Source organism: Trachurus trachurus (assembly GCF_905171665.1).
Source record: "Trachurus trachurus genome assembly, chromosome: 8".
Taxonomy (NCBI): domain Eukaryota; kingdom Metazoa; phylum Chordata; class Actinopteri; order Carangiformes; family Carangidae; genus Trachurus; species Trachurus trachurus.
The window spans coordinates 7,881,304-7,907,758 of NC_139905.1; the positions used below are offsets into that span (position 1 = coordinate 7,881,304).

The following is a 26,455-nucleotide window of genomic DNA, read 5'->3' on the forward strand; positions in this document are numbered from 1 at the left end:
TTTTGGAGTTGTTGGATTGTGTATTTGATGAGTTTGATGAGGGAAACCAAGAAATCCCATTAGCCTCCGTAGCGTAGCTCTGAGCAGCTCATGGCTCTGCTCCGCTGTTCTAAAAATGGCTTGCACCGACAATTAAAGGTAATTTGCCAAAATGTTGGAACTATCCCTTTAAAGTAACAGATGTCCCGTCACCTTCTCCTCCAGAGCGGCCATCCTCTCCTTCAGGTGGAGCTGCAACCGCTCGTTGGACTCAGACAGCAGCTTGTCCACGGTGTCGGAGAGACGCTTGTTGTGTTCGTCGTTCATCCGCTCCCTCTGCCTCGCCTGAGGGGGAGAGAGGGAGGCGGGTGAGACAGAAAGAGAGAGGGAGAGAGGAAAAAAAGAAAAAGAAGAGAGTGAGTGAGTGAGGAGGGAGAGGAGGAGGAGGAGGAGTGGGAGGAGAGTTAATAAGGAGCATTCTGCTTGACTGAGAGCAGAAGATTTGTATCTGAATGTTCTCGGTCAAATAGAGGGTTTAGAAAATTAGAGCGTCTTTGTGAAGCCGAACAAAAGGAACGAGGGGGAGGAAACAGAAAAGAGAGGGATGAGGGAAGAAGAGCAGAAGCATGACTCACTCTCTGTAGCTCCTGGTTCTTCTCCTCCAGTTGTGCCTCCATCTGTCGCAGCCGCTCCTCAAAGTTACCATGACGCTCCTCCGCCTGAGTGACCGGGGAGAGAGGGGAGAGAGGGGAGAGAGGGGAGAGAGGGGAGAGAGGGGAGGAGGGGAGAGGAAGTGGAAGAGGAAAAGAGATGAAGAGGAGGGGGAGAGAAGAGGAAGAAGGAGAGGAAGAGGAGAGGGTGAAAGAAGTAGGACAGGAGGAGAGAAGTAGAGGGGACAAGGACAGGAAGAGGAAGAGGAAAGGAAAGATGAGATGGAGGGGACAGGGGAGAGAAAAAAAGGAGGAGAGGAGAGGAAGAAGACGAGTAGGGTGGAAGAAGAGGAGGACAGAAGAGGAAACGAGATGGAGCAGGAAAAGGAGAGAGGAGGAGGAGGAGAAAAAGAGGAAGAGAAGAAGGGAAGAATGGAGGAGGAGGGGAGAGGAAAAGAAGAGGAAAAAGAGGGGAGGAAAGAAGTAGGACAGGAAGAGGGAAGGAAATGGGACAAGGAAAGGACGGGAAGAGAAGGAGGAAGAATAAAAGAAAAGAGGAAAGGAATGGAAGAGGAAAAAAGGAGGAGAGGAGACGAGAAGAAAAGGGAAAGAAGAGAGGAGGAGAGAGGAAGAGGTGAGGAAGAGAGAGGAGATAGAGAAACAAAAGTAGAGGAGAGGAAGAGGAGGAAAGAAGCAGGACAGGAGGAGGGAAGGAAAGTGGACAAGGACAGGAAACAAGGAAATGAGGAGAAGAGAAGGAGGAAAGAGGAGAGGAAGAAGAGGAGTAGGCAGGAAGAAGAGGAGGAGAGAAAAGTAAACAAGGAGGAATAGAGAGGCGAGGAGAAGAGAAGAAAAGGAACAGGAAAAGGAGAGAGGAGGAGGAGAAAAAGAGGAAAGAAGGGCAGAATGGAGGAGGCAGGGAGAGGAGAGAGAGAAAGAAAAGGAGAGGAGAGATGAGTAGGGGAAAGAAAGAGGAGGGGAAGAGGAGGAAAGAAGTAGGACAGGAGGAGGGAAGGAAAGGGGACAAGGACAGGAAACAAGGAAATGAGGAGAAGAGAAGGAGGAAGAAGAAAGGAAAGAGGAGAGGAAGAAGACGAGTAGGGAGGAAGAAGAGGAGGAGTGGAAAGGAAACAAGGAGGAATAGAGAGGAGAGGAAAGGAGGAAAAAAAGAGGAAGAAAATGGCAGAATGGAGGAGGAGGAGAGAGGAAGAGGAGAGGGAGAGAGAGAGAAAGAAAAGGATAGAAGAGATGAGTAGAGGGGAGGAAGAGGAGGGAGGAGAGAAGAAGAGAAAGAGGAAGAGAAGGAGAGACAGCAAAGACCGGGGAGGAAAGAAGAGAGAGATGGAGAGATGGAGGAAGAAAAGAAGAGGAGGGGTTGACTCATCAGCATCGTGTTGTGACAGCGACACAGACTCAGAGAAAGGAAGCAGCTCGTTGACGAGTCGATGACGAGTCCGTTAATGAGTCGCCGGCCTGAACCAGGAGGTTAAACACCGGAGTAATTAACTCAGTCGCCGTAACGACTGGAGCAGCTCTTAAAGGGATAGTTCACCCAAAATTCAAATTTCACTCATTATCTACTCACCCTCATGTCGACTAAGGGCTGGGAGAAGTTTCAGAGTCCTCCGTGCCTTCTCTGAGTTACAGGGGGGTCCACGCAGCAGTATTTTTTAATATATTTTTTTATAGACTTTATTTCAGACACAGGTCCATATCACAATCAAACAATATAAATAGTAAAAAAATAAAAAGAAAGTACAAAAATACATTTCATAAAATATACAGACTATTGCACCAATGCCACCTTAGCCTAGAAGTGAATCGGTAGCAGCTTTTCAATTGGCTTACTAGAGCCTCAATTATGTGATACTCTGATTTGTCGAGGCGACACATAAAACTAAACATCAACTGTCTTAAAAGTGCCTCACAGGTTGGCACTCTATTAGACACAAACAAATTGCTGGCACTATGCCACCGAGGGACACAGAGCAGTAACCTCATTGCATCATTGTATGCTACCTTGAGCCTACCTTTGTCCATATGATGGTTGTGAATAGTGCTCCCTTTTCTTCGTCCAAAAAGACACACCAAAAAACATCCAAATACCTCCATGCTGCTCGTCTGTAATGTCCCTCTTGTACTGAAGCCCCGACATGAGAGATTGTTCCAAAGAAAATTAAATAAGTCTATATTTTAAGCTTGTTTGTAGCGGAAGCTCCCAGTGCCTCAGTTCACTGCTCTTCCTGTGTCAGTACAAATCTCGCGTGATTTGCACTGACCGGCGGAACAATTTCTCATGTCGGGGCTTCAATACAAGAGGGACATTACAGACGAGCAGCATGGAGGTATTTGGATGTTTTTTGGTGAAAAGTGAGCACCATTGACAACCATTATATGGACAAATACTGCTGCGTGGACCCCCCCGTAACTCAGAGAAGGCACGGAGGACTAAAAACTGAAAATTCTCCCAGCCCTTAGTCGACATGAGGGTGAGTAGATAATGAGTGAAATTTGAATTTTGGGTGAACTATCCCTTTAACGTGCACAATCGCCCAAGGATCAAATAGCTGAGCTGAGTCTGCGCCCCTGACGCTGGCTTTCTTTCATCTCGGCTTGTTTTCTTATGATTTACTGGCACCGACTCCACGATGAAAAATATTTGGCGTTCATCTGTCGCTTGACATTTTTCGTGGTTGGATTCATTCATGCATACAGTAAACACACACCTGACTGAGTGACAAGCGGACTCACTGTGCACGCACACACGAGCTGCTGTTTGGTGCAAAAACAAAGCTGGATGATTATAATACGTGAGGAACTTCAGGCGGCTGCAAAAAATGCAAAACGTAAACGAACACACACCTTGTTGAGCGCTGCCACTCTCTGGGCGAGCTGGGCCTCGATCTCCGGCAGCGTCTCGGCCCTCTGCAGAGTCTGCTGCAGCTTCTGTTTGGCGTCATCTAGACGCTCCTGCAGCTGCCGGTTCTTCTCCTCGCTCTGCAGGGAGAGACAAGTCTTTAGTGCACTTTTCAAAGAAGGTGCAATATCCCCCTTGCACTACTGCATATATAGTTTGATAGCCTTCATATTCTGTACACACCTGTAGCAACATTATATCATCTCCTAACTTGCACTTTGAACTGTATATAATATGTCTGAGGTTTTTTCATACACATGTCTATGCTGCTTTCTGCACTTTGCACTTTTCATATTGCACCTTATTATTACTCCACAATATCATAGACTACCTAAGACTTTCTTTTTGTTTGGAAAATGTATACAGTATGTCCATTGTCTGTCTGTTTGTATATATCTTGTGTTTATTTGATTATTGTTAATGTCTTTGTTCACTTTTATGTTGTATGTGTGCGGTAAACGTGTGTCGTTTAATTGTGTGTTAATTTGCACATTTGGAGTTTGGGGAAACACAATTTCTATCCCCTGTGTAATGACTGTTATATAGTGTGATTGACAAGAAAGTTCACTAAACTAAACTACACTAAACTATTTATTACTGCTCATGCACTCTGGTTAGATGCAATCTGCATTTCGTTGCCTTGCACTTGCAGCATGTGCATTGACAATAAAGTTGAATCTAATCTAAATTATATTTTAGGTATCATTTTTTTCATAATAAACCTCTTTTAGATATGTATTCATCATTGTACCTTGTTTATATATTTATTACTGCTCATGCACTCTGGTTAGATGCAATCTGCATTTCGTTTCCTTGCACTTGCAGCATGTGCATTGACAATAAAGTTTAATCTAATCTAAATTATATTTTAGGTATCATTTTTTCCATAATAAACCTTTATCATTGTACCTTTTTTTAAATATATTTATTGGAAATATTGGTCTGTCTTTTCTGAGTTTCTTGTGTTGTCTGTCTTTCTGCCTTGTGTTTTTGTTATTTCCTTACAGTACTGTATGCAAATGTACTATGAATGACAATAAAATGGACTCTGGCTCTGACTCTGACAGGACGGGAGGAAGTCATGGGGCGTAGCAGCAGGTCTGCACATGGACGCAGGGACATGTTCGCACTATGATTGGAATGAGGTCACATTAGATATTTCCGATGCGCCCTCCCATGAGCTGTGTCTCCACGATGACAGATTTAGATGCTTGTAATTGATCGACTGAAAGGGCGAGGACTATCCGCAGGCTCATGAACAGCTCACTGACAGACACGGACGGGAAGTCCAAACATAGTTCAGTTTTTAAAACATAATTTAATCCCAAATAAAAAAGCCTGCTGCTAGATACCTGTCAACTCCTGTTTTTCCCTTGTGGAAAATCACAGTCAACAGTTGCTCGTTAACCATGTTAACCAGGACATTTAGCTACTGTTGGCCAGGCGAGCTGCTACAAGCAGAAATCATTAAAGTTAAAAATGATTTAATGTTGAAAATTATTTCATGACAGTTTTTGCACTGTGGGAAACAACAGTTGATAGTTGTCAAAGAAATGTGAAAAATATCTGCACAACTCCAAAGGAAACACAACAACAGGTCCGGTGCACGGAAAAAAGCGTGTCACAAAAAATTATAGAAACCTGCACTCATGGATAAATAAATATAGGCTACTCAATAAATCAAATATTTATTTATAAGTGAGTGCCAGTTTCTATTTTTTTTTTTGTAACAGTAGTTAGCCACGTTAGCTAGGTATACTTTCAACTGTTGGCCAATAGGTTATTTACTGGAATAAAAATAATCTAAACATAGTATAATTTGATAAAGCCTGTTGGATACCTGATATCACCTTCTTTCCATCATGGAAAACAATAATGTCAACAGTTGCTAGTTAGCCATATCAGGTAGCATTAAGCTAATGTAGGCCTAGCAGGAGTAGCCTAGACATAATTTAATTTTAATACATTATCTAATTTAAAAATGAAAGCCGGTGACAATAACAGTTTTCCCACTGCAGACAATAGCCTAATGTCAACAAGAGTTGCTCGTTAGTCTAGCTAGCTTTAACTAACCCTGACTTCTATCCACTGCTGTCCAGTCAGCTACTCTATCAGGAATAAACATAAAATAAATTGAAACATAATTTAATAAAAAAAAATGAAAGCTGGTTAGATACATTAACTGTTTTTTCCACTGTGGAAAATGATGTCAACAGCTGCTAGTTAGCCAGTTCAGCTAGCATCAGGGTAAAACTAGGCTATATTTAAATCTCAACACAGAGCTCTATCATGAATTATACGTTTTGATTAAAAGGAGAGATGAACATTAACTCTCGTAGACTAGCCAGTCTAGTCTACACGAACTGATGAAGCCACTTGGATGAGACAAAAACTAAGTCCAGTTGACTTGTTTCAATAAATTGCCTGGTGATGAACAGTTAACCTTTCGGATATTAGGCTAGGCAAGGCATCTCTATTTATTTAGCTAATTTCATACCAAGGCAACTCAATGTGCTTTACCTAAAGAACAGAAATGTAAAAAAAAAAATTGTAAACATTAAACATAAAGTAAGAGCAAAGAAGAAGAAAAAAAGTAGAAGAAAAGAAAATAGATAAAGTTTAAAGTTTTTAAAAAGAGCTTTTTTAAAAAGGGCTAATTTTATCAGAATAAGTTTATTCTTTTAAATTTCTCTCAAAAGACACAGGATCCCAAGTTTAACACAGTTTGTAGCCTATTTATCTTATTAGTAAAATCAGGTTTCTGGAGAAGCAGCTGAACTTCAGCGCCTCAAGTCTGAAAATGATCTGATGCCAAACATTTTTGTGTTGGTTCTAAATTACTTGAACCATGTACGGTAGCCTAATAAAGTTTGATGTTAACTTGTAAAATAGTACAACATCCTATAAATGTGCTCTTTGTTATGGAGGGGTGGAGGGGTTATTAACAGACCTACGCCCTCAGATTGAACAGGTGAAGTTAAGAAGCGTTGAGGGCGGCGGTCGTGATTAAACCCGGCGGTGGTGCCGATGACTGATGATAACCTCTCTGCACGAAAACGCGAAACGCTGCCAAGCTGCCAATCAACAGCAGATACACGGGACACACACGGGGATGAAAGACACGTCGTCGTCGTCTCACCTGTCTGTAGAGGGACTCTTTGCTGGCCAACTGGTTCTCCAGTTTGTCCTTTATGTCGTGGAGAGACGTTGCCTCCCTCTGGGCGCTCAGGTACCTGCAAACCAGGACGGAAAAAATTGAAAAAGAGTCAAACACACAGACAGACAGAAGAGGACATTTCTCTGAGAGTTTATGCACAAAAAAACCAAAAACAAACCTGCGTTCTAGTGTAGTGATTCTCTCCTCCATGTCCTCCCTCTGACAAAGTGCCTGCAGATTTAAAAGACAAAAAGGAAACAGTGCATGTTCAGAAAAAGGAAAAACATCAAAGTATACCATACAGGCTGCAGGACAGATAGAAACATGTCTTTGAACCTTTATATTTAAACTTTTATATAAATATCATATTCAGGATTGACATTTTCTATTAGTTAGTTATTATTAGACATTATTTCTGTCTTTGTTAATTATGTGTTGAGTTATTCATGATCTCCATCGTCTCTGTAACCATGGGATTTAAAACAGCTCTGTACCTGTACTTGTTTGAGACACTTTCTTCTTGTATAGTAATGATTGATATGAAATTTACAAAATAAAAGCTTGCACGTCATAAAAAAAGAAGAAGGGAAGAAGTCCAGACAGAGAAAGTGGTGGAGGGGCGAATGTCAAGTTCATGGCTGAGTGTTGATCAAAGGGAAGTCACAGAGCACTGACGCGCCATTAGCTGAAGAATGATAACGACCGGTTGGTTGGTGGTTATAGTAGTTGTTGTTGACACGTTTCAGAAGCACCGAGTTGCACAAGGAGACCGAGGGGGGAGGGAGGAGGGGGAGAGAGGAGGGAGGAAGGGAGGAGGGAGGTACAGAGGAGGGAGGAAGGGAGGAGGGAGGTACAGAGGAGGGAGGAAGGGAGGAGGGAGGAGGGGAGGAGAGAGGAGGAGGGGGCACTTAGGGAAAACTACTGGCTGGACTGACTCTCGTCCCAAAATGCTTCACACGCCTTCAGTCGTCTTCCAGCTTCTCTGCCTGATGAACGACGGCAGCGGCGGCGGCGGCGGCTAAAACGCCTGCAGCTCCGCCGATGGCACCGTCGCCATGGCTACAGCCCAGGGAAGAGGCTCCTGCACGTACAGTAGCAGTCGCCGCCGCCGCTGCCAAGGAGGCGAGCGGCTTTGTTGCCATAGCAAACTGTTACATGTTTCTCTGAGTGTGAGCAAAATAGACCCGGTGTGTGTGTGTGTGTGTGTGTGTGTGTGTGTGTGTGTGTGTGTGTGTGTGTGTGTGTGTGTGTGTGTGTGTTGCTCACCTCCTTCACGTCCCTCTGCAGCTTCTGGTTGGACTCCTCCGAGCGGGCCAGCTCCCTCCTGGCCGAGGTCAGCTGCTCCTCGATCTCCCCGACCTGATGGGAGGGTCAGAGGGTCAGAGGTCGGCTTGTGATACTTGATTTGACTTAAAGGGATAGTTCAACATTTTGGCAAATTGGCCCATTGCCATAATCCCTCTAGTCATAGCAGTAGGTTCGTTACCTTTAATTGTCGGTGCAAGCTATTTTTAGAACGGCGGAGCAGAGCCGCGAGCTGCTCAGAGCTACACTACGGAGGCTCATGGGATTTCTTGGTTTCCCCTCATCAAACTCACTCATCACTCATCAAATACACAATCCAACAACTCCAAAACGCTCTGGTGGACAAGTTGTGACCTGCACATTCACCACGCTATGAGATAATAACAGAACGTTACCAGACAGAGTTGTTTTAGAGGTAAATTCATGTAAAACCGCTGATGCGTGTTGCGTTCAGGGACAGTTTTTCGTCAAGCAGTCTCTGCATTTCCCTCTAAAACAACTCTGTCTGGTAACGTTCTGTTATTATCTCATAGCGTGGTGAATGTGCAGGTCACAACTTGTCCACCAGAGCGTTTTGGAGTTGTTGGATTGTGTATTTGATGAATTTGATGAGGGAAACCAAGAAATCCCATTAGCCTCCTTAGCGTAGCTCTGAGCAGCTCGCAGCTCTGCTCCGCCGTTCTAAAAATAGCTTGCACCGACAATTAAAGATAACGAACCTACTGCTATGACTATAGGGATTATGGCAATGGGGCAATCTGCCAAAAATGTTGAACTATCCCTTTAACTAGAGTATGAGACAATCACCTGTCGGCACATGAGGGCCAGTCTCTCCTTCAGCTGCCCCAGCTCTGACCTCTGTCGCTCGATCTCGCTCTCTCTCTGCCGGTCGACCTCCCCGTCGTCCAAGATGGAGGACGGTCCGTTAGGAAGCCGCTGAACGAAGAGGAAATAAAAAAAAGAAAAATCACTTTAATTAATGTCACAATCACAATAACTTCAGCTGGATCATGAGTTACACTGAGGATGTAGGTCAGTTCAGTCCAGAGCTGGTCGTATTACGTAACGGACACTGTTACTGTACAGTATTATATCTTTCTTTCTCTTTCTATCTTACTGTATTTGTTGTAAGACTTTTTAATTTACTTGTTACAGTAAAAAAAGAAAAACTAAAACAGCAAAGACTGAAGTGTTTTGTGTAAAGTACATCAGTGTGTTGCTGTTGATTTGAAACTGATTCAAAATGGTGCATGTGTGTATCATTTTGTTGCTAGAATGACATTTTTGAATTCAGAGGTCGATATTATCATCTTATATTTGCAATGGAGAACTGTAACAAAACAAGAGGATTAATAAAATATGTAATCGTGTCTTTACCTCTTTGCCGTTGTCGAGTCCCTGCTGCCGCCGTTTGATTTGTTCCCTTAGAGACACGACCTGCAACGGCACGGAGCAGAAACATCACCGTGAAACCAGCGTAGGAAACATAATTTAATTAAAAATGAAAGCTTGTTAGATACATTAATGTTTTTTTTTTCACTTTGGAAAATGATGTCAACAGTTGCTAGTTAGCCAGGTCAGCTAGCATCAGGGTAACCCTAGCCTGTGAATATTCTCATTTGTCCAGGTTATCTCAAGGAAATTTAAATCGAATGCAACTGGACTTGGTCATTTGTCTAGGAAGACGTTTCACCTCTCATCCAAGAGGCTTCATCAGTTCATGTAGCATCTGACCAGGCTGGGACAGGGTAACCCTAATTTAAATCTCAACACAGCTGTGCAGCTCTATCATGAATTATACGTTTTGATTAAAAGGAAAGATGAATAATCTAATCTTAAACATAGTATAATTTGATATAAACGCCTGTTAGCTACCTTTTTCCATCATGGAAAACAATAATGTCAACAGTTGCAAGTTAGCCATCTCAGGTAGCATTAAGCTATAGGCCTAGCAGGAGTAGCCTAGACATCATTTAATTTTAATACATTATTTAATTTAAAATGAAAGCCTACAAGTGACAATAACAGTTTTCCCACTGCGGACAATAATGTCAACAGGAGTTGCTCGGTCTATAGCTTTAAACTAACTCTATCCACTGCTGTCCGCTACTCTATCAGAATAAATTGAAACATAATTTAATTGAAAATGAAAGCTTGTTAGATACATTAACTGTTTTTTCCACTTTCCACTTGGAAAACAGTTGCTAGTTAGCCAGGTCAGCTAGCATCAGGGTAACCCTAATTTAAATCTCAACACAGCTGTGCAGCTCTATCATGAATTATACGTTTTAATTAAAAGGAAACATGAACATTATCATCAAAACATCAAAAGTAGAAGAAAAGAAAATAGATAAAGTTTAAAGTTTTTAAAAAGAGCTCATAAGCACATGAAAAGAGAAATATATTTTTAACCTGGATTTAAAAGTGCTTACAGTTGGGGCTAATTTTATCAGAATAAGTTTATTCTTTTAAATTTCTCTCAAAAGACACGGGATCCCAAGTTTAACACGGTTTGTAGCCTATTTATCTTATTAGTAAAATCAGGTTTCTGGAGAAGCAGCTGAACCTTCAGCGCCTCAAGTCTTAAAATGATCTGATGCCATTAAACATTTAACATTTTGGGTTATTGGTTCTAAATTACTATCTTGAACCATGTAGCCTAATAAAGTTTGATGTTAACTTGTAAAATAGTACAACATCCTATAAATGTGCTCTTTGTTATGGAGGGGTGGAGGGGTTATTAACAGACCTACGCCCTCAGATTGAACAGGTAAAGAGCGTTGAGGGCGGCGGTCGTGATTAAACCCGGCGGTGGTGGTAGTCTACACGAACTGATGAAGCCACTTGGATGAGACAAAAACTAAGTCCAGTTGACTTGATTCAATTTCCTGGAGATGAACATTAAAGTTAACCTTTCGGATATTAGGCAAGGCAAGTGAAGGCATCTTTATTATAGCGCATTTCATACCAAGGCAACTCAATGTGCTTTACATTTTAAATTTTTTTTAGAGTTAAAAGCAAGAGCAAAGAAGAATAAAAAAAAGTAGAAAAAAATGTTTTTAACCTGGATTTTAAAAGTGCTTACAGTTGGGGCTGATTTCATATTAAGCAAATATAACCACGGAAAGACATCAGAATAAGTTTAATCTTTAGGTGGTGTGCTCACCTCCTGAGAGGACGTCTGCAGCTCCTCCTCCAGCGACGACACGCGCTCCAGAGCCACTCGTAGTCGCTCCCGCACCTTCTCGTCCAGAGCCTTGTGGTGCTCGAACAGGGACTTGAGGGCTTTCAGGACCTCCACCTCGCTGGAGACCCCGGTCTGCCTCTTCCCCAGCGTCATCCTCAGGCTGCGCTCGTGACGGGACACCAGGCACTCCAGATGTTCAAGCAGCAGCTGGAAAACACATGTGGTTGTTCACATACAGTAAACGCCTCACGGCTGCAGCAGCTCTGGTTGTTATATATAGGGAAAACAGCTCAGATGAAGACACGGCGGTGCGTTTAAAGGACCTCAGGACGGATGAATACCTGAGCTTTAATCAACATAATGTCAAACAGATGTGGCTGTACTGACTCGTGTGTTGTTGCGCTCGGCCTTCAGCTCGGCGATCTCCTCCTCTCGCTCCAGCAGCTGCTCTCGGCAGAGGTTCAGCTCTTTGGTCAGCACTGCAAACTCCTGCAGGGTCACAAGAGGGAGCTGTTAGAGACTCACCACCGCTGCTGCTGCTGCTGCTGTTGGATGAGGTCATGAGAGCAGTTCATCCACACTGATCTCACACAGACATACACACACTCATCAACCTGTGAGGTTCAGTAGTACACAAGTATTCTGCAGTGAAGCAATGAACAACTTTCCCACACTCCTTGAACCTGCCTCAACACTGCAAACAATCCAATATCTTACCAAGTTGTCTTATTTTTAGTCAAAATGTCATTTCTAGCCAAAACAAATCTCATTATACTTAAAATAAGACTCATCACATTAAAAAGCAGCTTGTTTTTAGACACTTTTTCCTTATTTCAAGCATATTTTCACTTAAAATAATCTGATAGTGGAGCAAGTTTTTCTTCCTTATTACAAGCACAAAAAACTTGCTTTCACTGGCAGATTTTTCTACTTATTTCAAGTGAAAATGTGTTTGAAACAAGTGAAAATTATCTAAAAACAAGTTAATGTTTTAGGTGATGAGTCTTATTTTAAGTGGAAAGGGATTATTTTTGACTAGAAATGAGACATTTTGACAAGAAATAAGACAAATATTCTTGGAAAGATTTTGAGTTTTTGCAGTGAACTCCGTCCTCTGACCTCCTGAGAGAGTCAGTGGGAAAGTTCAGCTGGAAACAACTGTAAATTGATTAAAAAATATACCGTATATAATTATGGTTAATCGTGAAATCAGTTGTTAGAAATGCACTTTTAAAAGGGAAATTTCAAGTTTTTAACCATGGATAAACATGGCGCCTTGTGCAACTTTTACGGCTCAGTCTTAGTCTTAGCTGTTAACAGAGATGGTTTGGGTGATGCTGCTGATTCAAACTATATAGACCCTTTCAGAGAGTATAAACAAAGACAGGTGTTACCAAGGATACTAATTAAGGCTCAATTCCATTTAGTGTACCAGAGCGTTTTCTAATGAGCCACACCTGTCTTTGTTTATACTCTCTGAAAGGGTCTATAGGACAGATCAAATGTCAATATTACACAAAGTATAAAAATCAAAAAACTCCCAGCACACACTAGAGCGTATTGACAAATTAATTTATTAACAAAGGTTAAAAGCAGCCAGCAATGCGTTTCCTGACGAGGCAACAGGCGAAACGCGTTGTTCGCTGCTTTTAAAGCAGAAGTGAGTGATCCGGTCGTTTTCGCTAATGCTGCGTTCCAGGCAGGCTTTTGAAATCGTAAATTACAGCTTCAAGTCACAACTTACGACTTTGTAGCGTTCCAGGCAACCCACTCGTGTTTTTCCGACCTGTTTTACCGGTGAAAGTCACTATAACGGCCACTCGTAACTTCCGACCGGTGAACTCGTACCAGATCGAACTGGTACCACTTCACGGTCGGAAAAATACGAGTTTCCTTGAACGCACCATAACAGTCCTCGTCGCTACGTCACCACATTCACGGCGTTCCTTGGCTGCACACACAGCCCTGCATGCCGTTCTCTCTCCTCATTGGATAAAAACTGTAGGATACGATAAATGTTTTCTCTTCGGCTCAGAGCAGAGCAGAGGGACTGACAGACCCGTGATTCAGTCCAAACACTCTATGTAAGTGATTGCTGTCGGAAGATATAACTATTTAAGACTTATATTAACACAAATATATCACTCACTTCTGCTTTAAGTAAAAATGATGGAAGGAAACAAACTAATGATCAATGATTAATGAAAACTGTGTCATTAAACTCCATGGTAACAGGCCTGCGTTCAGTGCAAAACAGAAAATCTAACAACCAATCAGACGACAGCGTTAAGGTTTAGTTTTGCTGTTTTTAAAGTGACAAACCTAACTGTTAGAGCTTTATCTTGACTTTTCATCGCCCTGTTTGATCAGTTATGATTACTTTATAATAAAAAAAAAAAAGATTTGCAATTTTGAAACTTTTTATCTACTAACTGTAAATGAACTCTTCTGACCTCCACTGTGAAAATCAGTGTAAGAAAAACATTAGAGGTTCAGCATCAACTCCTGTTTTCTACATTCTTTCTAAATGTCTTATTTTTCTTTCACTTTTTTTCTCCTTCTGTAGTTAATGTGCTGAAAGCAGCTAAACCAGGAATGTCCCACTGTAACACAGATGGAGAGTTTTAAACTCTTGTAAATCCAACGAAGGCTGAAGAAACCGTACTCGTTAGCAGAGGAAACTCTCTCTCACACACACACAGCACCTTTAATTATCTCATGCATTTGTTACCTTGCGTTTCTTCTTTCTTTGTGTTTTATTCTGCAGCAGTTCGGTGCAACTCTTTTTGTTTCAGTCTGCTGCTATAAATAAATCTGAATCTGATTTGATTTAATGGATTTTCTCCCCGTGTGATTGATAAATGACGTCTCAGAGGGGCCTTTAACAAATAATGTGACAATTACTGAAAATTGTGAAACCAAACTCCCTGGAAAGTGGAGAGGAATTTCCTCAGCTCCCAACTTATCCCACAGAATCAGAAACACGCAGCATTACATAAAAATAAAAAATAAAAAAAACCTCTAAAGTGTAAGTTTTACAGCCCAGATACTGAGTTAACCCACACACACCGCAATTAGCTACAGCCAGGGAACTATTTGACAAATCTTGATCCCATTAAGAAAACGCACACATTTTCTCACAAAAAATTTCATTGCTTCAAACACACACATGCACAAAAATGCAGCTTCAGTTCAGAGCGGCTGCAGCAGGAAATGACTCACTGCACATGCAACACAACCTTTTGCCATATCTACCGCTGTGGCCAACCAGGACTCTTAAACCGGAGCCTCGATATAAAATCTAACAACCAGGTTTAACTGCACGTGTTGCACCTGAAATTGGTTTTAATTGCTCAATAACCACGACTGGCTGCGCGATTGCCTGCCCTTGTTAAAAAGAAAAAGAAAAAGAAAACGAATGCCTGGAGGTTAAATAAGCGTGAGAGTGACGGGAAGCGGGCCAGCGTCGGCCCGATGTCTTACATCTCCAAATGACAGCGGTCCGGTCGAATTGTTGTGATTTTGTGTAATTTTCTCCAATTATGTGTAATTGTAAGGTTAGCTACACCACGGTTATGATTAAAATCTGTTGCCTTTAATGCAACTCTGCGGTAACCACGGCAACGCATCAACAAAGACAGGATGAAGGACTGAGCCTGATTTTTGGCATCTGTCATATCAATCATACTGATCTGTGTGTGTGTGGTCTATATATAGTATAGGCCTATATGTATGTATCTGTGACGCATGCATGTTTGTATGCATACATATGCATGCACATAGCCTATGTATGTGTGTGGTCTCTGTATATATACTATATTATATTATACTATATGTATACATGCGTGACATATGCATACATTATGTAGCCGATGTTAATCTGGCCCTTGTGTTTTGGTACGGACTGCCCCAGGTGGGGTTCAAACCCTGGTCTCCTGTATGGCGGGTGACGATGCAAACCGTTGTGCCAAGAGGTCAATGACCGCTTGGCAGTCAGATTTAAAAAAAAAAAACGTCCTTTATGGGTAAGTGAGTGCACCCGGACCCTCAATTGCACATATATCTATCTATTAGGCTATGTGTATATGTGTGGTCTATGTATAATTATGTTATGTTATGTTATATTATGTGTGACGCATGCATGTATATGTATGCACATAGCCTATGCCTAAGCCTACATTTTTAACTGTATTTATAAACTACATACTAGTGAGTATTCATGTGTTATACATGATGAATTCAGTATAATGTTTAACAAATGCCTAATAGTGTGTACTTATTATAAAGTGTTACCTGTATGTAGCCTATATATGTATGCACGTAGCTTATGTATGCATGTATGTATATTGCATACATGTGGCCTGTGTGTATATGTATGAATGAGTATATGCATGTGTGGCCATGTAGCCTACATAGGTATGTATGTTTGTATGTATGTATCCGTCTGTCTGTCTGTCCGTGGCCCTCCAGCTCCGTCCCGTGTGATCGTGGCGTGACACACACATGACACGGAGCACACGGCCTCGTCCCGCGACACGTGTGCGGCTGAATCATGCGTGTGTTTGCGCTTTATGCAAATGAGCCATGAAGGGGCAGTGATGCGTGCGCGGCGCTGCTGTTATCTTCGCTCTGTGTTAACAACACTGATCAGTTTGCCCAGCACACGTATACACACACACACACACACACACACACACACACACACACACACACACATTACGGCCACAAAACAGGCCGAGCTCCCCCTCACACCGTCCTCCAGTGCGTTTACACAAAGTGCAGCGTGTAGAGTCTGTAACGAGCCTCCGAGCTGATGTGTGCTCAGTTGGGCTGAAATAGAGGAGGAAGAGGAGGAAGAGGAGGAAGAGGAGGAAGGAGGGAGCTCATTTGAAAAGACAGAAGAGGACGGGGTGAGGGAGGAAGTAGCTGTGTACAGATGGTGCGTTCTAGGCCCAGAGGATATCATAATTCTGGGATTAATTCATGTAAAAGATGGTGCGAGATGGACTCTCTCTCTCTCTTTCTCTCTGTGTCTCTTTTCGTCCGCCATCGTTTTTTTGGTCAGACCGTTCAGCTGAACCCCCGACTGCGCTGGCATTCACCTCTCAGGCTTTTCATCTCCCTCTCTGTCCTGCCACTCTCCCTCTTCATCCATCTTCAATCTCCCACCTTGTCATGATACGTAACATCTAAACCAGACCCAGGAAGCCACCTCATTAGTATGCAGCAAATATGCAAATGAGGCTTGATTTGTTAGTCTCTGTATGTTTCCTATCACCACGTTTTCTCTCTCTCTGGTCCATGCTGTCGCTCTCTCTCTCTCCATCCCTCTCTCTTATTTTTCTCACTTGGCAACAGTCTGCACACACAGACGAACTCGCTGAACCCCTCCACGGTGGAGTGGATCACACAGCTCCATGTCTTCCTCTAGCTGTGTGTGTGTTTCTGCAGGTGTGTGCAGCATATTGATCCCCCCTCACCGAGCCAATACTTTAAAGTCCGGTCGGCCCGTGTTGGGACGTGCCAACGCCCCCCTCACCCCCTCGCCTCCCTTCCCTTCGCTTGCAACTGTTATTATGACATTTTCATATTCAGAGGGGAAAAAATAGGTCCTAATGACGAGCGGAGGCCTCGTCGCAGCCCGAGGCGTCCAACAGGGGCCTGAAAATAGAGACGGGGGCCGAGCTGAGCGAGTGGAGTCACTACGACACGATCGGCTAACGTGGGAATCTAAGGTTCAGGGGTCAAAGGTTACGCTGTGACGTCATCGAACGTGTGTTTATCGTCTTCACGTCACTTGTGAGTCACAGAAGTCGAGAGTCAAGATTTTTTTTTTAACTAAAAATATAGAACAGGTCGTTCAGAAACACGACGACTCCTTCAACCATCTGCACACTGCAAAAACTCAAATATCTTACCAAGAATATTTGTCTTATTTCTAGTTAAAATGTCATTTCTAGTCAAAACAAATCTCATTATATTCAAAATAAGACTCATCACATCAAAAAGTAGCTTGTTTTAACTTGTTTTTAGATAATTCTCACTTTTTCAAGCATATTTTCACTTGAATTAAGTAGAAAAATCTGACAGTGGAGCAAGTTTTCTTTCTCGTTACAAGCACAAAAAACTTGCTTTCACTGGCAGATTTTTCTACTTATTTCAATTGAAAATTAGTTTGAAACAAGTGAGAATTATCTAAAAACAAGTTAATTTTTAGGTGATGAGTCTTATTTTAAGTGGAAAGAGATTAGTTTTGTCTAGAAATTAGACATTTTGACAAATATTTTGAGTTTTTGCAGTGCATGAAGAGGAGCTGCACCTCGATACGGAAGCCTGGAGGGACAAACAGTTTCTACTAATCTGCACAACATGAACCACATTTAAAAACTGGATTATTAAACATATTTGTGGATATGATAAAGGTTACTTCCTTGGAGTTGGACACTGAACTCAAGGCTGCGACTGATTCTGGTTCAATCTAATCACAAGTTCATCTGTCTGTTCATTTACTTTTCCATTAATGAATTAATCTTTCACTACTATTAAACAGGAAAAGATGCCAATCAACCAATCAACCAATCAACCAATCAACCAATCAATCCATCATCAAATCCTGGAAACTAACGATAACAGTGTTGAATTTCCATGTGTTTTCAAAATAAAATACCAAAACCTAAAGATCACTTTTCAGAAGCTGGAACGACATTGGTCAGAGTGTGTTTGAGTTTTCTTGCTTAAAAAATGATGCAAATAAATCAATTATATTAGTTTTTTGTCAGTTGATTGATCGACAGTTAGTTTCAGCTCTAATAGTGATAACACACAGACTGGGGCAAAGTTTAACAACGTTAAATCAGCAACGTTACCTGACACAAACATATCTTTACAGATATAATGGAGCTGTGAAGAAACCGCGTTCACGTGAATGTCTGAAGTTTCTAGTTAGTTTGCAGAATTCAATTTCAAAACTAGGACCGTCAAAGTTAACGTGATAATAACTCGTATTAACACCACTATTTGACTTTGTATTGACATTTGACCCGACACATCGTTTGAATCAAATTCAAACTAAAAAAAGATACTTTTGCTTAAAGCAGCACATTTGTTTCATTATTGAAATAGGGAAATATCCCTTTAAAGTACATTTTGAACAAATAAGAAATGTGTGATTAACTCTTCTAATTGACTGACTATAGCTCTAATAAACATATAGATACTGTATACTGGAGCTGCTGTGAAGAAACTTGGTGCTTTTAATTCATAAACTTACTTTTAATGTTGGATGTTGCTCTGCAGAATAAACCTATTTTTGCCATGTCTCACTTTATCACCTCGTCTTCACATCATCAATGAACACAAAGACTACACAATAGAGCAACAACGATCAGGAAGTGGGACTCCTGGACCGACAACAACAACATTAAAATCTCTGCTCACGGGTTCAATCATCAATAATTCAGGACGTGATCGGAACCATTTTCACCACGAGCACTTTTTGACACCAGCGCACGTTCATTCACGTCCTAAAAACTGCTCTGCTCTGGTGTCCAGTTATAATCTGATTTAAACCTGAGGACGAGTTCCTTCCTGTCTGAAAACATTCACAGCTGCTGTTACGTAACTCTGTGAATTCAGACCGTAAAAGTTTAACAACACAATCAACACGTCGACGCCTGAGTGAGGTCGACCTGCAGACGCCTCGACCTCGACCTTTCAGCCAAACTATTCAGGGAAAGCAAGAGCGATATGGAAAGATATTTTGCACTATGGCCTCAGAGCAACACAGTTGTGGGTTCGAACCCACTCATGTTCTCTCTATATATCATCCCACAGAGCAAAGACACACAGGTTAAGTTAATTGGTGACTCTAAAAAATAGCCCGTAGGCATGATTGGTTGTGTGTCTGTGTGTAACAGAGATAAACTCCTGCAGCTCTAGTGAGGAAAAGTGGTTCAGTAGATGGATAAATGAATGCATGAATGAATGAATGAATGAATGAACACTTTGTGAAAGATGCTACATTATCTCCAGTGTTTTCAGTAACAAACATAAAGGAGATAATCAAGTTAATATTGATCTTCTGGGTCCATGTTCAATCGATTCAATGGACGACGATTTGACGTTTGACGACATCACGACGTGTGTCATGATACGATTCGATTGGATTCATGGATCAGTGATTAATATCATCTGCTGATTTAACTTCCACTTGTATCAAATCACAAAAAGCAACTGAAACAAAAATAATTTGACATTTTTCTTTCTGAGCTCAACCAGATGTTGTTATGTCTGTGACATAAAACTGAAAGAACATTAAGTTCCTGTTTGTTTACATTGAAGCAGGGTTATCAATGTGAACTTTTCTCCTGTTCAGAGCCTCCGATTAAATGTTTTATAATTTAGTGATTAGCTTCAGAGGTCAGACATATGTCTTTGCAAATGAGAATAAAAACTGCAGCAGATACTCATTCTTGGATGCACCAGGGGAATTTCAAATATATTGGCATGATGCAAAAGTTTGGGCACCACTGGTCAAAATGTCTGTTAATGTGAAACAGTTCAGCAAGTGGAGGATGAAATGATCTCTGAAAGGCAGAAAGTTAAACATGAAACACCTGTTTTGCAATATTTTAAGCAACATCAGTGTATTAGTTTTGGTTTCTACAGTTTTAGAGTGAAAAGGGGAAACAAAGCAGCAGCCTGCAAAAGAACAGGAAACCCAGGAGACTTGAACTCTCAGAGAACTTTGACCAAGGTATCAGACAAGATATTTAATATTTACACACTGTGATAGTTTCTAAAGTGGAGGCTACTAGCTACTGACTATGCAGGGGGCCCTTTTCCATTTCTGTCATTTTGAAAAGGTAAAAGATGAAAATAAATACATATATATATTGTTTAACATGTAAAGGGAATGTGTCATCTGTAACTTTCTGCCTTTTGGAGATCATTTCATCTTCCACTTGTTTATTAACTGTTCACATTAACAGAAATCAACCAGGGGTGCCCAAACTTATAGGTATCTATGTGTCTGATCAATGTTTTTCTCCCATTTTGGATCAATGTTATTGACTCATTGATCGCTGATTGGATGTGTCGTCTCAGTCTCAGTCTGATGTGAGGTTTAGAAGATGAAATGATTCAGATCAGTGTCAGTGTGTTTTTTCTTTCTTTCTCAACCAGACGTGAATTTTTACTAAAAATCGGCTCCTGTTCGCTATAAATTGTCACAATTTGATTCATTGATCTTCACAACTTTCCCGTTCTGTGACATAAAACTGAAAGAACATTAAGTTCCTGTTTGTTTACATTGAAGCAGGATTATCAAATGTGAACTTTTTATAGTCCACAGACATGTCTATGAAATGGGCTCTATGCACAGCTCCACTACTTCCTGAACTTAATGCTGCTCTTTTATTTCCTGCTTTACTTATTACTGGACAAACTGATTAATCCAGGTGTGTCTGAGTAGTCACAATGGTCACACATACCTAGATTAATCAGTTTGTCCAATAATGTAAGACAGGAAATAAAGGAGCAGCATTAAATTCAGGAAGTAGTGGAGCTGTGCATAGAGCCCATTGCAGCAGATACTCACTGCTTTTCAATTTCAAAATAAAGGCGCAGCTCATATAGAAGATGACATGTATCAATGTGTCTGATGTTATTGACTCGTTGATCGCTGATTGGATGTGTCGTCTCAGTCTGATGTGAGGTTTGGAAGATGAAATGATTCAGACATGTGAATTTTTACTAAAAATCGACTCCTGTTCGCTATAAATTGTCACAATTTGATTCATTGACAACTAACTACAACTAATTGACTAACTAACTGGACAATTAACTTCACAACTTTCCCCTTCTGTGACATAAAACTGAAATAACATTTAGCTCCTGTTTGTTTACATTGAAGCAGGATTATCAATGTGAACTTTTTATAGTTCACAGACATGTCTATGAACTTGCAGCAGATACTCACTGCTTGGGGAATTTCAAAATAAAGGCGCAGCTCATATACTAGAAGATGACATGTATCAATGTGTTTGATGTTTTTCACTTTGGATCGATGGTATTGACTCTTTGATTGGATGTGTCTTCTCAGTCTCAGTCTTATGTGAGGTTTGGAAGATGAAATGATTCAGATCAGTGTGTGTGTGTGTGTGTGTGTGTGTGTGTGTGTGTGTTGGTACCTGTGGCAGGGCGATGGACAGCTGCCTCTGGAGCGACTCCTTCTCGTGGCCCAGCTCCCTCAGCCTCAGGTGCGCCGTGCCCAGACAGTCCTGCGTCTCCCTCAGACTCTCCAGCAGCCGCTCCCGCTCCGTCAGCATGTTCACCATCAGAGACTCCAGGTTGCCCGTGCTGCCTCCTTCGTCACTACTTCCTCCTCCTCCTCCTCCTCCTCCGCTTCCTCCGCTTCCTCCTCCGCTTCCTCCGCTGCGGGGGTCTCGGCCTCCGTAGCCCCCTATGCCTCCTCCTATCCCTCCTCCTCCTCCTCCTCCTCCTCCGCTGCCGGCCGGGGAGGACGGGCCTCCTCCTCCTCCTCCGCGCCCGTCCTCGGAGATGGTGGGCATCACCTCGCACATCATCTTGACGGTGTGTTTGTGTTTTGTTTTTTATCTATGAATCGCCGCTCACGTCATGAAACAACACTCAGCAGTCGCTCAGTCGCTGCTGATTGGACGACGGTGCTGAGGGATGATGGGAAAGTGTGTGAGTCTGTGGGAAAAGTGTGTTTTTGTGTTTGTGGGGCAAAGGTGGAGGGGGAGAAACAGTGCAGGGAGGAAGGGGTCAGTGGGGTGGTGGTGGTGGTGGTGGTGGAGGGGTGTGGTTGGGGGGAGGTGGAGGGAGGAGGAGAAGTGCAGGAGGTTGGGTGGTGGTGGTGGTGGTGGTGGTGGTGGGTGACCTCTGACCCCCCCACCCCTGACCCGGGCTTCACTGAGAGGAGAGACGAACCTGGGGAGAGAGAAGGAGAAGGAGAAGAAAAGAGAGGAGAAGAGAAGAGGTCACGTTCAGGCCAAGATGTGATTGGATGATGATGAGGAGGAGGAGGATGAAGGCCACAGCTTCCCAGAATACACACCTATAGGCTGTCTCTCTCTCCACACACACACATACACACACACGCATATATATATATACACACACACACACACACACACACACACACACACACACACACACACACACACACACACACACACACACACACACACACACACACACACACATAGATACACACACACACCTTTCTGAGGCGTTTTCCCCTCCGAGTCGCGCTCAGCTACCGCGGCATCGCGATATTCAACATCCGGACTAATTCATCCATCATCTCGGTCGGGATGAATGCGCATGATGCACGGAAATGAGTCGTGAATGGCAGCTTCTTCCTCTTCCTCCTCCTCTTCTTCCTCCTCTTCTTCTTCCTCCTTTTTTTCTACCTCTTCCTATAAACGCGAGCAGCGGAGCAGCAGCAGCAGCGGAGGAGCAGCGGCGGCGGAGCAGCAGCGGCCTTCAGGTGCTGCTGCTGCTGCTGCTGCTGCTTGTCTCAGTCATGTTTAAAGGAAAGGAGGAGGAAGAGGAAGAAGGGGAAAAAAGGGTGTCATCATGCATTGTAATTACGGGCGGTTGTAATCCAGAAGGGGGAAGAAGAAGAGGAGGAAGAAGAGGAGGAGGAAATGGAGCTCCAGTCCGGAACCAGCTGTGAAAATATAAAACAGTCCCGGACGGAGCCTCCTGATGCTCCGGTGGGAGGAGAGGATGAGTCGGTGTCTGTCTCAGAAATAAACGCTTCAAAATGGGGAAAAGAGGCGTTTGTGGACGTGTGTGTGTGTGTGTGTAAGTGTGTGTGTAGCTAAGTGTGTGTGTGTGGTGTGTGTGATGTGTGTGTGCAGCCTCACGCCGCTACCACATCATGGTGGGAGGTGCCAATCATCCTGTAAATGATGTAGGCCTAATTAACAGATGAAATCACAGCACAGACCGCAGCTGGATTATCGTTATTAGTCTGATTATTATTATTATTTTATATTATTATCATGTTATTATTATTATTACCCGGTGACGTGATTAACCTCAATCGGCGCGCGCCGCTTTGGCTTTATTCCGACCGCAAGGCGTCTATTTCCTATCAACACCCCATTACCCCCCTCCCCACACACACATACACACACACACAGGCTACACACACCCTCCCTCCTCTCCCTCCCTCCCATAAAAACAGCTGGACAGGGCAGGTCCGTGCCGTGCCGTGCCGTGCCGTGCCGCTCTTACCCGCTCCATGAGCGACAGTGAAGGAAGGAAACGCGCAGCTCCGCGGCGCCGGTTTTACTCCATCGCAGCGTCAGACTCGGAGCTGCAGGTTCTCCCCGTTACAGCCCGGTTAGCAGCCCGAGCCGAGCCGAGCCATCCCCTCCCTCTCGCTCTCTGTCTCTCTGTCTCCCCCTTTCTCTCGCTCTGTCTCTGCTCAGGGAGCGACGCTCCGCTCGCACCGCTGCGTCAAGGTGCGCGCAGGAAGCTCGGCACACATCCGGTCAGGATTTTCACAATACAACACACACAGGTGGAGGAAGAGGACTGTAGGACAGATTAGTGTTCTCTCTCTCTTATATGTCATTCTATAGCCTAATTTATTTTAACTAATATTTCCACTAAACATAGCTACATCAACAATAAAAGCTTGAATTATGAATCAGATTTTAGGTTTTTCAGATAGCCTAAGTGTGAAGATGTAACTTCTTCTTTTTTTTTAAACAAAAGAAAATCTTGTTAAAACAAAGTATTTCAATGAATAGAAAATGAGAAATTAGGTTAAAAACAACAATTGTGAGATTATTATAGGCATACATTTTTTTTAAAGGTTTTCTCAACATCCCTCATGGCTTATGGTTCATCTGTCTAAAAATACTGTAGACTTAAGTCTGTCAAGGGAAATAAATCACAAAAAAAAACTATTACTACTACTAACTATTTATTTCACAGGTTTACTATTCATGTTTTCATGAAAAATTGAATTAGTTTTTTAAGTTTTATATAGGCCTATTGCTACAGCCTAAACTACAGAGGACGATGTCTATAAAAGTTGTCAAATGATTGTGCAGCAGTTTGACCTTTGACTAGAAGATATTGCTGGTTTATTGCTGGTATAATCAGCCTGTAGCTACTGACGGTTTGGGCACACAGAAATGATTTCAACCTACTGTCATATCTTTTCTGGACCTTTATTGTGAAGAGCTATAACAGCACTTCCGCTCCTGCACCTGTTTCCTCCGTGTGACTTGACGACCTCCCGTCGCCTTTCCTCCTTCATCTCTCCTTCTCCTCTGAAGGATGCTACTGGGTCTTAAAGGAACAAGCTTCACCGTGTGACCCCCTCCTCCTCCCCTCCTCCTCCCCTCCTCCCTCACCCTTTCCTCACCTCTTCCTCACCCCTTCCTCTCCTCTGACTCCAGGTTATTGTTGTTTTTCTGCCTTAAAACACTAATAAACTCAGAGTAAAAACATCGGAGCAGCAGCTGGTTCCTCAGTTTAAGATGTTGGATGCTGATGAGGAAACAGTGAGACGGTGTCGCCCCCTGGTGTCTGAGCAGGAGAAACACAGCGAGGGTTTGAGATAAATGTTTAAATTTGATATAACAAAGGATGATTTTTTATTTATTTTTATTCTAATGAGTGAAACTGAAGATGATGTGGAGTTTAAACAGAGACAGAAAACTTTTAATGACCTTAAATCTAACTTGTGTTTAAAGTTCATGCTCAGATCTGACATGTCGGAAATTCCCTAGAGCTCATTGAAGAGATTAAATTATTTTATCATAAAAAATGAAAATAAAATTGTAAATTAACTATAATAAGATAAAATTTCTCCCTCGTGGTTGAATCGCCCGCTGTTTGTGTCAGATGATTGACAGCTTCATCAGCCTGAGACGCTCCAGCCACCAACATCTGGTCAGGAGCCTCGGCCAATCAGAGCAGGAGGGGGGCGGGGCTTAAAACTGCCTAGGTAAAGAAGGGGGGAGGAGGGGGTGAGGAAGAGGTGAGGAGGAGGGGGGTGAGGTGTGTTGGAGGTGACGTAATGTCCCTTCAGAGAGGTTGATGTGCAGCTCATCCAGATGAACTCCTTAACTCTTTAAGGTGGAATTATCTGAGAAGTTTTAGTTTGCCTCAGTTTGTCTTTATTAGCCTATTACAGTATTATTTCCTCTTACTTTATTCTAACTTATACTTTATACTATATACTACTTCATATTAACTTATTTTTATGTCTATTTTTATCTATACTTTTGAATTACCTTTAATTTTGAATTATTACTTTAGTTTACAGCGACACTCATTACATTTCTGTGTTGTTTGTAGAGTTCAGTTGCACTTCTACACCTACACCTTCTGTGTTGAGTACAATTTAAAAAACGAAATAAAGAAATGTTTCTTTGTTTTTAAACTTTCAAATCAATTGTCAGTTATTATTACTTTTTACTTTTGTTCATACACTCGTTACATTCCTGTGTTGTTTGTAGCCTAGAGTTCAGTGTTTCTCAATAAAGAAGAGAAAGAAAATAGAAAAAGGAAGAAAGAAAGACAAAATAAGTCAGAAATAAGTCAATGCTGCAGTTTTTGGATCAAAATATTTGAGCTCCAGTTTCTGTTAACAAGCACAAACTAATACAAATGTTGTGTAGTTATAGTACATTTACTGTGTATTTATATCAGCTGTGAAAGTAGTTTTTGTGTGTTTTTCCATTTGTTTAACTTTCCTGTTGATTTTTAGTTCAGTGAGAGGTCGTCTCATTAACTCCTGTTGAAATTACAGTTGACTAAAGAGTATTTTAAAGTGATATAAGTAGAGAAAACAATCAATAAAAACATGATAAAGATGTGATGCATCAATAATGTACGTTTATATTGGTCTAAAAATGCAGGGTTTTTAAAATAAAAGTCCTTGTACAGGTTGAGTCATTAATAAATACCGTCTTCCAGGCCGAGGACGTCTCTATCTGTGGAGCGACAGCGTTTGACGGACAGGAGGCGGCGGCACAGACATCAGGAGGGGAGGAGGGAGGAGGAGAGGAGAGGAGGGGGGAGGGGTCAGCGGGGGTCAGCGGGTCACAGGAATGATGCGATGCGAGGAATCCCAGGAACTTCAGGTCAGATGGACGACAACGAGGATCAGCTGATCCCCAGGGAGAAGAGGAGGAGGAGGAGGAGGAGGAGGAAGGGTCTGCTGGGATACATGTGATTAAGAGGAGGAGCAAGAAGAGGAGTAG

The 26,455-nt window shown here is 42.3% G+C and overlaps 1 protein-coding gene across 1 annotated transcript in view; it reads right to left on the minus strand.

Annotated features, from left to right (window-relative positions):
• The window catches only part of ppfia3 (PTPRF interacting protein alpha 3), a gene marked incomplete at both ends in the record, with an annotated part of 40,837 nt that extends 19,056 nt beyond the window's left edge, over positions 1-21,781 (minus strand). Inside the window, 11 exons of the mRNA XM_083977753.1 lie at positions 193-324; positions 615-698; positions 3,492-3,626; positions 6,686-6,779; positions 6,882-6,934; positions 7,970-8,062; positions 8,816-8,944; positions 9,386-9,445; positions 11,175-11,402; positions 11,583-11,684; positions 21,386-21,781. Coding sequence (XP_083833879.1) covers positions 193-324; positions 615-698; positions 3,492-3,626; positions 6,686-6,779; positions 6,882-6,934; positions 7,970-8,062; positions 8,816-8,944; positions 9,386-9,445; positions 11,175-11,402; positions 11,583-11,684; positions 21,386-21,781 — 1,506 coding nt within the window. The remainder of the gene's footprint in view (positions 1-192; positions 325-614; positions 699-3,491; positions 3,627-6,685; positions 6,780-6,881; positions 6,935-7,969; positions 8,063-8,815; positions 8,945-9,385; positions 9,446-11,174; positions 11,403-11,582; positions 11,685-21,385) is intronic.
• Between the last annotated feature and the right edge of the window lie 4,674 nt (positions 21,782-26,455).